At 46.1% G+C, this 17,454-nt stretch overlaps 1 protein-coding gene across 1 annotated transcript; it reads right to left on the bottom strand.

Annotated features, from left to right (window-relative positions):
• Positions 1–1,108: 1,108 nt before the first annotated feature.
• LOC148126600 (uncharacterized) lies at positions 1,109–17,362 on the bottom strand. Its single transcript, XM_087927802.1, has 4 exons — positions 16,782–17,362; positions 12,762–13,569; positions 8,973–9,087; positions 1,109–4,226 (listed from the first exon to the last, which is right to left on the bottom strand). Exons 1-4 carry the CDS (start codon positions 17,360–17,362, stop codon positions 3,142–3,144), a joined length of 2,589 nt encoding a protein of 862 aa, XP_087783928.1. The 3' UTR covers positions 1,109–3,141.
• Between the last annotated feature and the right edge of the window lie 92 nt (positions 17,363–17,454).

Genomic DNA, 17,454 nt, shown 5'->3' with positions numbered 1-17,454 from the left:
ATTGAAATTATATGGTTAATGATAATAATGGAATATGACTAGAATGGTTTATGAATCTAATCAAATAAAGAAATATATAACAATACTACTATGCACATAAGATATATGTACCCAACCGACACACTGTAAAACAGAAAGATGGCTTTATTTGTTGTTTTTGTTGTAAAAATAAAATGAAAGGCAAGCTGTTCCATAGGTAAAGTTCCATGGGTTAAGAACAGATCAGACAACCAGCCTTTGCTTATCAGTGGAGACCAAGTGGAGCAAGGGCCCAGTTTTAAGTTTCTGGAAGTTATCATAAAAGAGGACCTGACCTGAGATGCTCACATTGCAGCCCTGGTCAAATGGGCCCAGCAGAGATTATACTACCTGAGGCTTTTCAGAGAAAAACAAATGAATGAAAAACTGCTGGGGACCTTCTTACTGCTGCATCATAGAGCAGGGGTCGCCAACCTTTTGGACCTCAGGGACCACCAAACTCGTAATTTTAAATCCCGGGGACCACTAACCGGTTCCGTGGGTGTGGCAGGGGAAGGATACTGTAACATCTCCAGTCAGGAGAGGTGATATTTGCTGGTTCTCCGAACTACTCAAAATTTCCGCTACCGATTCTCCAGAACTGGCCAGAGCCTGCTGAATACCACCTCTGGAATGGCCCCTTTATGATTTGTGGACTTCAACTCCCAGAATTCATGAGCCAGCATGGCTGGTTCAGGAATTCTGGGAGTTGAAGTCCACAAGTCATAAAGGCACCACCAGTCGTGTCCGCCCCCCCCCCTTGCCATAAAGGGCTTTGGCCTCCAATGTCCTTGTTATTCTTTTCCCAGCATATATATCATTGTTCTGCCTGAATACCACCCTCTCTGAAAAATTGGTCAATGACCGAATGGGCGATTCCAGTCAATGTAGAACCTCAGCTTCTCTGAGGGAGTCTTTGGAGGCCATGGTGAACCAGGACTAAGAAAAGAAAAGCGTATATAATTGAAAGGTGGTTTTATGTTTTTTATGTTTTGTTTGTATGTTTGTTGTAAAAAAATAAAAACTTTATAAGAAAGAAGAGAAAAGCAACAATAAGGGAAGAAGAAAATAAACTTCAGAGTCAGGCTAATAATATTTCTAATTCCTTTTTAATTAGTTTCTATGACACACATTAGCTTCTCAATGTGGCAATTTTGAGGGAATGACAACAACCTTCAACATCAGAAACCTCATTAAAGCAAAATGAACCTAAAAACAGAAATTGGGGAGGAAAAAAAAATATTCTGAGGTGTTTTCTTCTCCCATTTGCTCCCAATTCCTATGCTATATACTACTAGACCATACAAACATAAAGTTGAGCTCAACTCTTGTTCATTTCACAGGTGTGTCCGCATATTTTGCTTGGCACCAATATTCGTATGATTTACTAATATTGCCATCTGGAATTTATTTTTTATTTTTTATTAGATCCCAGTATGGCCTGCAGTCCTGAAGATTTCCTTGTGGTCTCCCATCCAAGTACTAAACAGATCTCACCACTCTTAAGCTTTCTGAGATAGCCCCAAATTCGCTATTAGGGGTGGCACTAAACATCCTGCACACAACTCTTCTCTGCATGATTTCGCATCCAGGTCCAAATGGGCATAAGTGCATTCCAGACCAAGCTGGGTTGGCAGGGACTATGGAGAAAAATCAAGAATGTTGATTGTGGTGATGGTTACTAAGGGGAGACAAGGAAAAGGAGGAAAAATGAAGGGCAGGGTGAAGAGCTGCCAATGCCCGTAGTCTTGATTGGGTAAGGTCCTATAGACTCACCTCCCATCCTCCCAGCGCTTTCCTTTCCCTAGTTGGGCACTTGGGACACATGCCATGGTGGGAAGAAGACAGGCCAGTAGGGTTCGAGTGTTGCGCTAACTTGCCCCATAAAATACCTCTGGGGTTTTGTGTCAGCCAAAATCTGAACAAGCCCAGTTCCAGATATTAGGTTATTTTCCCAATTGCAGCCTACCCAAGATGGTTCAACCAAACTTCCAAACTGCAACCCCAAACAAAACGTGTTTCTTATATTGTGTTGTAAGGCCAGTGTTTACAAACCCTGGCAGGTTTTAAGATAGGTGGGCTACAACTCCCAGAATCCCCCAGTCACCTAGCGGAGGAACAGCATATTAGGCAATAAAAATGCATGTCAAGATTCCAGCAATCGCTCTAATGAAATCAGGATTCTCAAGCCAAACTTCACAAAAACTTCAAAGGATTCATTAGAGGCGACATAACTGGCATTGTCCTGTAGGAAGCCAACTCTGGCATATGTAATTTACCATTCCCTGTGACTCTGTTTCCCCACTTCCCCTGTGTGACTCATAAACCACATTCTCCAATTGAGCACATTCACAGTCTGGGTGTCATCAATCACGTTCTCCAATTAAATATACTTGCGGGCAAAAACTCTGGTATTTTAGTTACAGTCTTTTAAAGATAAGAGTTGGAATGTACTTTTGCTTTCAACTGCTCTTCCAGATTTCCTTCCACCACCACCCCTTTTGTTATGGCAACTACTAAAACAGGCATAGGAATGTTTTACGAGTTGACAATGCGACCATTACAAAGATACCTTATCTTCTATCAACTGCTTCACTGGGTCGCTACAGCGTATAGCAGGGGTCCCCAAACTTGGCAGCTTTTACAACTTGTGCACTTCAACAAGTCCACAAGTCTTCAGGCTGCCAAGTTTGGGGACCTCTGGCCTATAGCTTAAAGATCCTAAACCCCTGAGACTATCAACTTCACAGGCATTCAATAATCCCTCATCACCCAACTGAGAACCCATCCAACGTAAGCTCCCAGATACAAACATCGGCAGGGCTCTCGAACGTCTCAGCCGGAGGATGGGCCTGTCTCCTACACAAGTGCTGGGGCAGATATCAACAACTGGAGCCCACCAAGTGTTTCGCAAGAGCCTGTACGGCCACACGCTGCGGAGTTGCCTCTTGAACAAGGCCGAACCTTCCTAAACCTAGTTATTTTCAGAAATTTAGTACAACCCTTGAGCCTTCCACCCAAAGTGGCCAGCGGTTCCACACATCTGGAGGCCACAGGGCTATTAAGGAAAGGATGCCTTACGGTCCCAACTTCCCAAACCTAGAGCACTCCGCTCTCCTTTTATTAAATTTCTTTCGCTCGCTCCTCCTTCTCCTCTTTCCCCGCCATCTCCACCCCCTTGCGACTGTTTAAGGCTTCCCGGGCATGGATTTTCTGGTGCTTCACGAGGACCGTGTGATGGGGGAACCATTTCCCGCAGAGGGCGCAGGAGTACGGCCTCTCCCCCGCGTGGACTTTCCGGTGCCGGATGTGGCTGGCCTGGTTGGAAAAGCACTTCCCGCAGACGGCACACTTAAACGGCTTCTCGCCCGTGTGAATCCTCTTGTGCACCATCAGGATCTGCCACTGCCTGAAACTCTTCCCGCACTCGGAGCAGGTGAACGGCCTCTCCCCCGTGTGCACCCGGTGGTGCCGGTCCAACTGGGAGGAGGTGTTGAAGGACTTGTCGCAATCTGGGCAGCCAAAGGGCTTCGCCGCCCCAGAGCGGGAAACTTCCTGTCTCTTAATGGTCACAGCGCACCCATCAAAGGCTTCCCCCGGCTGGGTCCATCGGAAGGGCTCCTCCCTCCCAACGTGGGCTTTCGGATGGCTGAGCAGCTGAGACTTTTGGCTGGAGCTCTTCCCGCACTCCAAACAGCCCGCCTGCTCATTTTTAGCATGGACTCGGTAGTGCCTGGTGAGGACCCAGCTGACGGAGAAGCTTTTCCCGCACCGATCGCAAGAATAGGGCCTCTCGCCCGTGTGGGTCCTCTCGTGCACAACCAGGGCCGACTTGAAGCTGAAGCACTTCCCGCAGTTCTGGCAGGTGAACGGCTTCTCGCCTGTGTGGGTCCTCTGGTGCGCAGCCAGCACCGTGCTCCGGCTGAAGGTCTTGCTGCAGACAGAGCAAGTCTTCTTCCCCCGGATCCCGTACCGCTTCTTGATCGCCGGAGGGCTTAGGTTTCCCTCCTCTCCTGCCAGGGGAAAGTTTTCAGCCATGGGCTGGCTTGAGCCATCTTCCCTCTTCTGCTTCAAAGCGGCGTCACGGCTCACCGGGGTGTCTCTGTCCTCCTGGAGTTTGGGGAGGCTGTCCCAAGGAGACCCCTGGAGCTTCACAGACTCGGTGTCATCCCTCTCTTTTGACTCAACGATCCATGTGGCAGCGGCGGCTGGAAGAGAGTGGAGACAGAAGTGACTCAAGAGAGCCAAGGACCTGATTTTCAGTTCAACAATCTACATCCCTCACTGGCTAAGCTGCTGCTTCCTGCTGGATCAGTGCTCAGACTCTGATCTTGGGAAATGCTATTTATTGATTCCTTTCTACTGTCAGGATTCCGGCAGTTATCCCAATTAAATCATGAGGTCTGCAGCCAAACCCTCCAAAACTTGAAAATGATTTTTGGGGGAGTTAACATCTAGACTAGACTAGACTAGACTAGTCTAGACTAGACCAAAGACTAGACTAGACTAGACTAGACTAGAATATTGGACACAAGGAATTTCTCTTGGTGCAAATGCTCTCAGTGTATATAAAAGAAAAGATACATTCATCAAGAATCATAAGTGTTGTAATGATGAGGCAGTCGAGTTGTTTGATCATGATCAGCTGAATCATGATGAACTTTATTGGAGTCTAGTCTTGCATTTATACACATTTTTAGCAATCCTCCAACATTGGTTAACTTTGGTTACTGCTTAACTTTCGCTACTGTTTAGCATAGTAATTAACACAATTATCAGATGTTTACTTCCTCTCTCTAATCCTCCTTTAGATTAGTGACTTTGTTTGCCTGAGTTGTATTTGCTTGGAAACATTCTTTATCTGGGGTTTGCCATCCGAGATTGGAACATTCCTGCAATCACAACTCTACACATAAGGTACAACACTTAATAATAGTCATAGGGTACAATAAGCAATCAAATCATACTAGGAAACAAGTCAATATAAATCAGCGGTTGGCCACCAGTGGTCCACGGCCCACTGGTGGTCCACGAGAATATTTTGGTGGTCCACAGAGAAATGCCACCCCAAAGCACACCCTGCCCCAAAGCAATTAATCCAGGCTTTGGGGAACACAAGGCTGCACCACCCACATGGCCCACAGGAACACAAGGTTTCTGTCGCTTGCATTAGGAACACCACGAGGTAGTGAGGGGAGGGGGGAAAGGGCGGAGGGAGGAACTTGCCTGGCCACCGGGGTTGCTTCTTTCAGTTTCTTTCTTCTCCTGTTTTTTGGCTGCACGCAAGGAAAGCAGCCAAAGTCCTTCTTTCTCTCCCCCAAACTCTGCCAGAAATGAGTCTTTGGGACCCTGCAAAGCATCCTGCTCCAAGAGGCTGCACCGGCGAAGGCTTATTTCTGGCGGAGTTTGGGGGGAGAGAAAGAAAGACTTTTGGCTGCTTTCCTTGTGTGCAGCCTGAGAACGGAGCTCAAAAGCACGTTAGGAATGGGGCTGCCATGGAGGGGGTGAGGGGGTGTGAGGGAGAGAGAGAAAGAGAAAGAAAATCACCAGCCCTCAAGGTCAGTGTTAGGTATAACATAGGTCACCTAACGTAGTTTGGGTAAAATAATATATATAAGCTATGATTGTTAGTTTAAGTATGTGTCACTTTAACTGCAAAGCATGTAATTTTGGGTGTGGTGTGAAACCACCATAAGAGGGAGCAAGACAACCTGATTGATTGCTGACGATTCCCTGATGGTTTGCTGGCAATTACTGACAATTACTGGGTTGGATTACGTTGATGGTTTGTTAGCTGCGTCTTTCCCCTACTGAAGAGTTGCTGAAGGAAGAGAGGAGTTTTTGAGTTCTTCATATCTCTCTACTGTGAGGAGATATATCACCGGACTGATATTTGTAAGTGTACTGACCTCTCTTTTTCGACACTGGAATTTGCAAATGAATAATCCCTGGATGGACTGAACTAAGTGAATGATATATGGACTGTTTTGACTATGTTTTAACTCTTGCTGGAATAAAACTATTTAATAGGCACTCTGGTTTACTGAGTGTAAGCTACTAAAAAAAGATATCTCACATATTTTGCCTGCCTGCCTGACTGCCCTGCAGATCTTGCTAGGGTGTATCCCTAACAGTCAGATAGGATCTTTCTTTTCTTTTTTTTTTTCCCCACTCCCTCTAGGAACGGAGCTCAAAGCAGGCTAGGAATGGGGTTGCCTTGGAGGGTGGGTGTATGTGTGAGGGATCTGTGTGTGTGTGTGTGTGTGTGTGTGTGTGTGTGAGAGAGAGAGAGAGAGAGAGAGAGAGAGAACATCATCAACCCTCCGAGGTTAGATCAGATCTCTCTTTCTCTCTCCTTTCTCCCACCAATGTCAGCAAGCCACCGTCAGTCAAAATTCACATTAGTGGTCCCCGGGATTTGAAATATTGAGTTTGGTGGTCCCTGAGGTCCAAAAGGTTGGCGACCCCCGATCTACATCTATGTTGTTCTGGGCCACTCGACAGCCACTCCCAAAGAGGTGCTTTTTCAAGAGGCCCCTGGACTTTCTTGTTTTCCGTCTCATCCAAGAAGCTTCTTCAGCTCTGAATGGATGGTAGAGATTGGAAGGATTTTTATTCCTTTGCGGACAGCTGGTCATTTGCATTCTTTTTAGAGAGTTGTTGAGGCCACTGTTCTATGTCAGATCTGTGTATCTGCCATTCTTCGCTGGAAGAAGAAGCGAGGGGGGGCGTTGATACAAATAATCCTTTTGATGTAACCTGAATATCTTAATTCTTGTACTGAATCTGTGTAACTTGCGCATGATATACAACTGGGGGACTGTTGCAATATCATGACACATCAGTAGGAAGTCACGTACACAGAAAACCCAATACACATACAATACACATATAGGGCGACACTATGGAACAGCAACGTGTAAAACGTGAGTTGGCTATAGCATAAGGTGTAGCCATATATGGCAATATTCCCTATTCCTGTTTAACTTCCTCATGTGTAACATAACCCCCCGCCCTGCTTGCTGCACAATAAAAGAGAGGTGCGTAGTACTATCTGGGCTTCCTCTCACCAAAAGAAATCTTTGTGTCGCTGTCATCTTTGCCACTAAGAGGAGCCCGCCCGGACAGTCTGCCCGGGTGCAGGTCGTCAGCTGACTAATTCATCCCGGCAGTGGGACCCGCAACGCATCAGGGGACTGGAGCCCAGATGCCTGGAAACTTGTCACCTCTTGGAGAGATAGCAAGAGGGGGCCATAAAAATTCCAGCTCTGAAAGAAACTTCCTGGGAAGCTCTTCTCAACTACGTTCCGAGAAAAAAGGGGTGGGTGGGGAAGTAGCATGTTGCTTCTTCGTATTGAGGAAATCCACACTGGACTAAGGGGAGGGGTTCTAACTCCCTTTACCTAAGCTGCATAGCTGGAGACATATTAGACCCTGCTTTTAACATCACTTGGATCTTTTTCCTTTGCAATAAAGAGTCTTGCTGAAATACCCAGCTTTCAAAAGTTCATTCTTATCGTCTGAAGGGGAGAGAGTCAGGGCCTTACAGTTCCCCAGGCAACATGTAAGTCAGATTTACTATATGTGAGCCCTTCGATGTAGGCCAGATCAGGAAACAGGCTCCACAAGAAATCCTGGAATTCTTCTTCACAGATGTAGACTACGGGTTGTCCTCGGCTTACAACCACAACAGAGCCTAAAATTTCTGATTTAACTCAGTTTTACCCCCATGTTATGACCTTTGTTGCCATAATTGTTAAGTGAATCACTGAATAATTGTTAAGTGAATTGTGAATAATTGTTAAGTGAATCACTGAATAATTGTTAAGTGAATTGTGAATAATTGTTAAGTGAATCACTGAATAATTGTTAAGTGAATTGTGAATAATTGTTAAGTGAATCACTGAATAATTGTTAAGTGAATTGTGAATAATTGTCCTCGACTTACAACGGTTAGTTCCAAGCTACAACAGCACTGAAAAAAAAGGACTTAAATCCCCTTAATACTGGTCTCTCTTTGGCTCTTTTCAATTTTGCTTCCATTCTGTTACTAATCTGTGTTGTGTCACGATTCCTAAAATAAACAAAGCTTTATAACGTCTTTCAGGATGATCGTTTGGGTCCTGTCATGGGTATCTATCCTGGCAAGCGATCTGAGTTTGTTTATTTATTTATTTATTTAATTTATTTATTTTTGTCAATTGCTTACAAGACAATAGGTATAAGTAAAAACATAGTTATGAATACATGGATACATGTAAGAAAAAATAAATAAAAGAAATAAAAGAAACAATAGGACAGGGATGGTAGGCACGTTGGTGCGCTTATGCAAGCCCCCTACAGACCTCTTAGGAAAGGGGTCAGGTCAATAGTAGACAGTCTAAGGTTAAAGTTTTTGGGGTTTGGGGAAAAAAAACACAGTCAGGTAGACTGGTAGAGTATTCCAGACATTGACCACTCTGTTGCTGAAGTCGTATTTCCTGCAATCAAGTTTGATGCGATTAACTTTGAGTTTGTATGTACTGTTCGCTCTTGTGTTGTTATGGTTGAAGCTGAAGTATTCATTTGCAGGTAGGACATTGCAATGTATGATTTTATATACTAAGATCAGACCGAAGGCAGCGTAGTTCTAGGTTTTCTAGGTCTAGAATTTCGAGTCTGGTGGCATAAGGTATTCTGCAACAAGTAGAGGAGTGGAGAACTCTTCTTGTGAAATATTTCTGGACTTTCTCAACTCTGTTAATATCAGATACGTAATGTGGGTTCCAGACTGATGAGCTGTATTCAAGTATTGGTCTAGCAAATGATCTAGTTATTAGCGTAATATTGCCAGAGAAAAAGCTACGTAAGATTAGGTTAACAACTCTTAACGCCTTTTTGGCTATGTAGTTACAGTGGGCTCTAGCACTTAGGTCATTGGAGTTGTGTGTGCTAGTCTAACACATTTATCTTACCTTCTGAATTGCCGCTATCCTCCTCTTCTTGCTTGATCTTCCTCTCTGTGGGAATTAACGGAGTCTGCTCAGAGGTGAGAAAACTCACTGCCACCTCCTGGATCAGCCCTGGCCCCTGCAACAGTCCAAAATCTGACTTAGGGACACACATAGCTCAATGATTTACAACCTTTCATTCAGCAACAGTTCAAAATTAGTCACTTTTTTCAATGCCATTGTAACTTTGAATGTTCCCTCCACAGAAGCAAAGTATCAGGAAAGGAGGGGAAAAAAACTCCAGAGACGTTCCTGAGACAGGAAGTCTCAGTCCTGCCAAGAATGTAATAAGGGTTAGCGGAGAGGCAATTTCTGTAAGCAACACCAGAATGTTTCCTTCCTATCTTCCTTACAGGATTAGGCCAGTAATTTCTTCTCACAACCGGTTCTCCGAACTGCTTGGAATGTTAACAACTGGTTCTTGGGAGTAGGTGCGAATTGGTAGAATCCCACCCCTGCCACTTCCTGCCACCATTCTTCATTGTTTTAGCCTCCAGTCCAGTTAGGATAATCCTAATGAGATACAACCGGTCCTTGGAGTTTCTGGCCTTCTCGGCATCCTCCAGGTCACCTGACTGTGACCTGGGCTCTTGGCAACCGGTTTGCATTCATGATTGATTGCAGCGTCCTGCGATCGTAGGATCACCATTTGCAATCTTCTTCGCCAACTTCCTCAGAAGGTCACTGGGCAAACCGACAGGGAAGGTCGAAAGTTGCTGGGACAGGTCTCTTCTCACTCACATACCCTCAAGGCACATTCCTGTGCTGCCCAGAATCCTGCCCCAACCATGCCTATCCTGCCTTCTTCAAACCCTGTCACCTTGCTCCCACTCGGCAGCCCTTCTTGCTGGCTTGAGACTTACCATATCCTGCCACCTTCCCCGCTGACTTTGGTTGTGGGAGGCTGGTAGGCAATTGCTGTCCTTTGGCCTTTTTAGTTGCCAGCAGAAAGGGAGTGGGGGAAAGCAGTGCATTCCTTAAATGCCTCAGATAATCGCCTTGGCAGCCCAAAGCTGTCAGCACGCAACAATATTACTGGAGAACATGTCTGATGACTCTTGGCTATGGATGTGTCCCATTGGAGAATATACATCCAGGGAGTGGGAGGAAGACTAGGGTCAAGGGGGAAATGAATGATGTAATTTAGTGTCAGCTGCACCCAGCTAACGCCAACATGGGCACTCCTAATTTTTCTTTATTTTTTTTTTACTCTGAGAGATGCGGCTAGAGACTTATGATTTGAATGGGGATGGATTAGTTGGAGTCCTGACAGTTGCCTTTAATAACAATTATGGGATTCAATTAGCTTTGGCAACCAGCATTGCAGAGACGGACTCTCTTACGGATACATGCACAACTGTGATAGCGTCTGAAAAGTTCACACTGTTTGTACCGCTATCTGAAGCCCTTGAGATCAATGAGGCGGAATGGGACAACTTGCCAAGGTCAACTTCCCACAGCCACCTTCTAAACTCACCATGGCCAACTCACTACACGATAATTCCGCTATGGGACAAGACAATGATTCAATGTAATTATTTAAAATGATTTTTAAAATATTTATATTTCTGTCATTCACATTTCATTTTTGTCCCTTCTTTGCAGGGGTGGGATTCCACCAATTCGGACTGGTTCGGGTGAATAGGATGTTAAATCTGCACCTGGTTCGCCAAACCGGTATTTGAACCAACCGGCCCATAACCAGGAGTCTCCACGCGGCCCACTTTTCGATACATGTAAGTAAGTGCAGGGTCTGCGCGGAGGCTCTGGGAAGGAGAAAAATGGCCCTACTGGAAGTCTGGAAACGGGCCTGTTTCCGGCTTCCAGGGGGCCTCCAGAACCCAAGGGAGGCCGTTTTCGCCCTCCCAGATGCCCGAGGGAAGCCTCCGGACTCTGGGGAAGGTGAAAAATGGCCCTCCCGGAAGTACCGCTAGGCTACGTCCACCATGGCCAGGCCCACCCAGCAACTGGGTAGCAAAACAGTTGCCGAAATTTTTGAATCCCATCCCTGCTTCTTTGGCATCCTTTCTTTAACGATTCTATTCCACTATTTCTTCTCTATTAGCGTTAATGCTTGTCCCACGCTGAGTTTTCCCACAGCAAGTTGAACCCTAATGAGATGGCCCTCCTGGGCTAAAAACTGTCCATTTAGCCCCTCCCAAATGTTGCTTTTTTGCACTACAAAGCTGCGCCTTAATACATTGGTAGTCCATGATTTAAAAATCTCTCACTTTGTGACGGTTCGGTTACAACGGCACTGGAAAAAAATAAACCCATGACCGTTTTTCACGCTCACAACTATTGCAGCATCCCTGTGGTCCCGTCATCATAATTCTGACTCTCGACGACTCGTTCATATTCATGATGGTTGTCAGAGCCACCAACTCACAATCACCATGACTATGATGGGGTCATGAATGAATGAATGATTGGCCAAGTGTGGTTAGACACACAAGGAATTTGTCGTGGTGTTTTGACCCAGGCTTCGTCAAACATAATTATTCACAAACTTGTTTTAAAAGCGAAACTTATTTTACTGCAACGCTGGGAATTGCTTTCATTCCTAGCCAGAACTAATCTTAAACAGTTCCCCAAGATAAGCACAAACCTTTCGCTGATGTGGAATGCTGCCAAAAACAGAAGTATCCAATTAATTATAAAAGAAACCAACAGAAGTACCAGAAAAAAAAAAAAACCAGAGTACACAGAGCTTCAAGGAGAAGATAAGCACACACCTTTGACTGCTGTGGAATGCTGCCAAAAACAGAAGTGTCCAATTAATTATAAAAGAAACCAACTGAAGTACCAGAAAAAAACAACCAGAGTACACAGCGCTTCGGAATCTATCAAACTACTTTGCTTCCTGCAAAGATTTCGTCATTGAGGTCTGACTTTTATCCCTTATGGGAGGGGCAATCACCTCCCAGCCTTACTCCTGAGTTGCCCTTTTGTTTCAGCTGCTCTCGCCTTCTAGCAGCTCTGTGCACACGCACACTGGGAACAGGCTCCCCTGGGTCCTCTGCTTCGCTGCTGCCAGACTCCAAAGGCTCCAAAGGCAGCACCCCACTCTCAGATGGTCCTGGCCCCATCTCTGCATTGGATGCAGGACCCTCGTTTGAGTCCTCTCCAGACTCCCTGACTGGTCCCCTTTCTTTCCCACTGTCCACTTCCACTGCCGACTGCCCCGGCTGCTGGCGAACCACAACACTTGGTGCATATGCTCTCAGTGTACATAAAAAGAAAAGGTATATATGTCAAGAATCATAGGGTAAGGACTATCACTTAATGATAGTCATAGGATACAAATAAGCAAGCAAATCATGTTATCCCGTTTGCATTCTTCCAACAAGCAAAGTCAACAGAGAAGCTATATTTTACTTAACCACCCTGTTAATAACTTGACAACTGCCGCAATTCACAACTAGGGGAAGAAAAGGTGTAAAATGGGACAAAACTCACTCAACAACTGTCTTGTTCGCAACTGAAATTTTGGGCTCGGTAGTGGTCTTAAGTCGAGGACTATCTGTTTTTATTTTATCAATTTTTTTTAAAAAAAGCCACACCCATCTCCCTCACACTCTGGTGATGTTTTGTACGGAATGAAATTCAACTAATCCAAAATGCTTCACCCTCACTCTCTTGCTATATTACAAATGCAGCTAATTTTCAAGGGAAGAATTGTGGGCGCCTCTAAGCAACCTAATCCACGTTCCGTAACGCAAAAAGGCTGGAGTTGTCATCTTTAAACCGTACCTCATATGACTCTGATTTGACCTCCTGCTGGCTCCTCAGGAACTCCTCCACCAGAGTCACCGCCTGGGAACAGGTGTCTGCTCCTCCTGCCCGGATCCAGCTCTGGAGGTCCGATGGGACGCTGGCCAGGAACTGCTCCAGAATCACCAGCTCCAGAATCTGCTCCTTGGTGCGTCTCTCCGGCCTCAGCCACTGGAGACAAAGCTCCTGGAGTTGGCTGTGGATCCTCCGGGGGTCTCCCACCTCCTGGCAGTAGAACTGCCGAAAATGTTGGCGTTGCCTCTCCATTTTCAGGGCTTCCCTTCGCAAGATGGCGGCCTTCACCTTCCCATAGTCGTCCCGATCTCTGGCTTCCAGACTTCGGAAGGCCTCTTCGGCTTCTCCACTCAGCGCTGGCAGAAGATGGGCCACCCATTGCTCTGAGGGCCACTGGCAGGCTTGGGCCACCTGCTCAAAGGACGCTAGAAAGGCCTTGGTGTCTTCCCAAGGTGAAGCCCCTGGAAAACCTGGGTCGCTTCCTCCTTTGTAGGCAGGTTGCAGGGTCTTGAGGAACTCCTGCCACTGGGCTTCCCAGCGCTCTTCCATCCCGCGGAATGGCTCTTCTTTCCTTTTTTGCGACGCTCCCCATCCTGGTTGCTCAGGCTGAATTTCACAGGGGAGTTTTCCTAGGTTTGTTTCTTCTAATTTTGGTTCTGAAATATACAAGGGCCGAACTGGATTGGTGGGATTTTCTGGCCCTCCTTTCCACTGGAGATCTGCACGTTTTTCCTCCTTCATTGCTTTCTCGGCCGCCTCTTTGCTCTTGGATCTAGAATGTTCAAAGATCAGATTTAGCAGACCAAACTTAAGGAACCTAATATACTTCGAAACGTGTTATAAAGAGGCCGATACAGGTAGCCCATGAGTTATGACGACGACTGAGCCCAAAACACTAAGCAAGACATTTCCTAAGTGAGTCTTGCCTCATTTTTATGACTTTTCTTACAGCAGTTGTTAAGTTAGTAACATGGTTGCTACTGAACCGTGAATGAAATAAGCAAGTAAAGGATTCTGGCTCCTTCAGCTTTCACAATTTGGAACATGGCTTTTATACCAGGGTGACTTAAAGCCATTCCACTTATAGGCTGGGGATGAGATAATCAACATAACGTATAGCTCTGTGAAAAAGTCCTGCACGCTTTATGGTTTTATGACTTTTTCTTTTGATAGGTCATTGATTTTATGATATTTTATGCTAACTGCTATGCAAATATTGTTATATTTAAATAAATGCTGATGGTTTTTAAGTGAAAAGCATAAGCTTTTTGCAATTTGGTGCTGTTTGGATGGGGATTGTGAATTTTCTTGCATTCTTACAACGCATGCTTACGATGACTATGAAATGTGAATTTTCTTGCGTTCTTACAATGCATGCTTACAATGACTATGAAAACAGATTAACTGATGCATACCCAGTGGCATACGTATTGCAATGTGGTGATAAGCAATAAGGGTTGACCAATTTCATATTAGTAACCATGTTTGGCTACCTAAACGGTCGTTTTCAGGGCCACAAATAATAAAAATGTTAACCAAACACTAGCATCCGTCTTAGTAATGGCAACACGTATGCCACTGGATAGGCATCAGTTAATCTGTTTTCACAGTCATTGTAAGCACGCAAGAAAATTCACAATCCCCATCCAAACAGCACCAAATTGCAAAAAAGCTTATGCTTTTCACTTAAAAGCCACCAGTACTTATTTAAAAACAACAATATTTGCATAGCAGTTAGCATAAAATATCATAAAATCAATGAGCTATCCAAAAAAACATTACAAACCGTAAAGCATGAAGGACTTTAACAGCCCCTTTCTAATTAGGCAGAAAGTCTCCAGACTTGTTCAGAAGAAGTCTTCTTCTCTACCATGGACCTTTCTGAAGGGTGATTTCCACCCATTCTTGACTGAGCAAGTATCTATACAGTAAATTCCCCACCTCTGGATTAGATGAGCCCTATGGCTCAACTACAACTGAGGCCACAATTACTGCTAAGTAAGACATTTATGAAGTGACCTTGCTCCATTTTACTACCTGTCTCACCACCGTTCTTAAGTGAATCACCCGTTATTAAATCAGTCATGAAGTTATTAGGTGAATCTGGCTTCCCCACTGACTTGGGCTTGATCGCAAAATGTGATTCTGTGATGTTGCAACCGTCATAAATGAGCCAAGGGCCAAGTATCTGAATTTTGATCATGTGACCACCGGGATGCTGCAACAGCTGTTAAGTCCCTTTTTTCCAGTGCTATTGCAGCTTTGAACAGTCACTAAATGAACAGTTATAAGTTGGGATAGTTAAGCTCCTAAAGCTATTTTAGCCCTTGTAGGATGTCTGTGGCTTGAGCCTCAGACCTGGAAGTATGCACAATCGTACCTATTGCCTAGGCCACAACTGAATTTCCAACCTTGGAAATTCAGTTGTGGCCTAGGCAACAGGTACAGTCATCTGGAAGGATGCCTGTTAAACTCAGTGTCCCTTAAAGTAGGGCTCCCTAACCTCCCCGGGCTGTGTCCCAATTTGCAACTGGGCCACTCGAGTTGGAAGGCCGGAACGCACACATGGGCAGCTCTCAACTTGCTCACTGGTGCAGCCTGGTTGTGAACAGGCCACGGGGGCATGTGTGTTGGGGACCCCGGCTTTAGAATAAAATAGAATAGAATTCTTTATTGGCCAAGTGTGACTGGACACACAAGGAATTTGTCTCTGGTGCATATGCTCTCAGTTTACATAAAAGAAAAGATACATTCATCGAGAGTCATAAGGTACAACACTTAATGATCGTTATAGGTTGCTAATACTAGGAAACAGTCAATAAAAATCGTAAGGATACAAGAAACAAGGGTACAGTCATACACTCATAAGCAGGAGGAGATGGGTGACAGGAAGGATGGGAGGATTAATAGTAATAGTACAGACTTTGTAAATAGTTGGACAGTGTTGAGGGAATTATTTGTTTAGCAGAGTGATGGCGTTTGGGAAAAAAACTGTCCTTGTGTCTCGTTGTTCTGGTGTGCAGTGCCCTATGGTGTCGTTTTGAGGGTAGAAGTTGAAACAATTTATGTCCAGGATGTGAGGGGTCTGTAAATATATTCTTTTTGACTTATGCAGTATACAGGTCTTCGGTGGAAGGCATGTTGGAATTGTTTTTTTCAAGAGACACTCTGACTTTAAGGGATGCCCTTCCAGAGCTCAGCTGTGATTTAGGAAAGAGGAGTGGTTGTGTGTGTGCGCGTTGTGAGTGTGTGCACTTCCAGGTGTGAGGCTCAAGCTGCAGACGCCTTCTTGCAGGGGCTAAGGGAATGGGACAACTCACCACAGCCAATTCATCCCAGCCACTTCGCTGTGGGACAACTCACCATGGGGAAATTTAATAATTCTATTTAATGGTTTAATTTAAAAAAAAAATTTTTTTGTTGCCATTCTCATTTCATTCTGCCCCGCCTTTTGCATCCTTTAACGATTCTATCCCACTATTTCTTTGGGCATTTGCGTTAAGACTCCTCTTTAACCTTAAACTATCCACGATTGACCTCACCCCATTCCTAAGCGGTCTGTAAAGTGGCACCATCGTGCCTACCATCCCTGTCCTATTGTCCCCATTTATTCGTACCTCTTCCCTGCAGTCTTACTCCTGTTTATATGCTTATACCTATTATCTCGTAAGCCATTGACAACCATAATAAATACATGAACAAAACAAGTCCTGTCCCGCACTGAGTTGTCTTGTGGCGAGTTGACTGTGGCGTGTTAGCCATGGCTGTGGCGAGTTGGCTGTGGCCAACTGCAAGAGACCGGGGTCTAAGTAGCTTTCCAGAGGTCGTCCTTGCTTTACGACAGTCCCTTTAGTGACCGGTCAAAGCTACAACGGCCCTGGAGAATAAAAAACAACAACAACAGGCGGCTCAACCGCCTTTTGCAACATCGAAAGTTGGTTCCCGTTGCAAAGCTTCGGGGCGGCCGCCTTGGAGGGCCCCCACCTGATCTGCGACATGAGGTAGCGCTTGTAGAAGCCGCTGCCCAGCGGCGCCATCTCTTCTTCGTCTTCTTCGGCCTCCTCTTCTTCTTCTTCCTCGACGGCGGCGGCAGCAGCAGCAGCGAGGGCGGCCTCCCCGGCGCAGGCCCGCTTGTGGTCGATGCCGTGGCGCTTGTAGAAGCGCCAGATCCAGCCGTCGCTGGCCTTGAAGGTGAGCTTCATGTCGGCGGCGATGGCGTTGGCGGCCGCCTTGAGGTCCACCCGCCGGACCTTGGACCCTCCGGCCCGCTGCTCCACGTACCACCGGAGCACGGCCTCTTCCAGGGAGGCCTCCTGGGACATCTTCATGTGCTTCCGGGCCCCGATCTCCGCCGCGCCGCCGGTCGAATCCACGTCGCACATCCGCACGAACCGCTTCAGCTTCTCCTTGGCTTTGCGGATGTCCGACACCGTCTGCTTCTTCACGCCGTACTCCTCGCACGCCCGCGCCACCGACCAGCCCGACTCCAGCTTCTCGATCAGCTCCAGCTTCTGCTTCACGCTCAGGTTCACCCGCTTCCGCTTCTCCACCCCCGCCGAAGCCATGGTGCGGCCCGCCGACCGAGCCGGGAGTACGACGGCGGGACCGCCCAACTCGCCAACTTGGGGGGGAAAGGGGGAAACCTGGAGACTCGGGC

This window comes from Pseudonaja textilis, chromosome 2, assembly GCF_049901715.1.
Source record: "Pseudonaja textilis isolate UNSWEBS1 chromosome 2, rPseTex1.2, whole genome shotgun sequence".
Taxonomy (NCBI): Eukaryota; Metazoa; Chordata; class Lepidosauria; order Squamata; family Elapidae; genus Pseudonaja; species Pseudonaja textilis.
The sequence above is the reverse complement of the archived record's forward strand: the minus strand, read 5'-3'. Positions and strand labels throughout refer to the sequence as shown.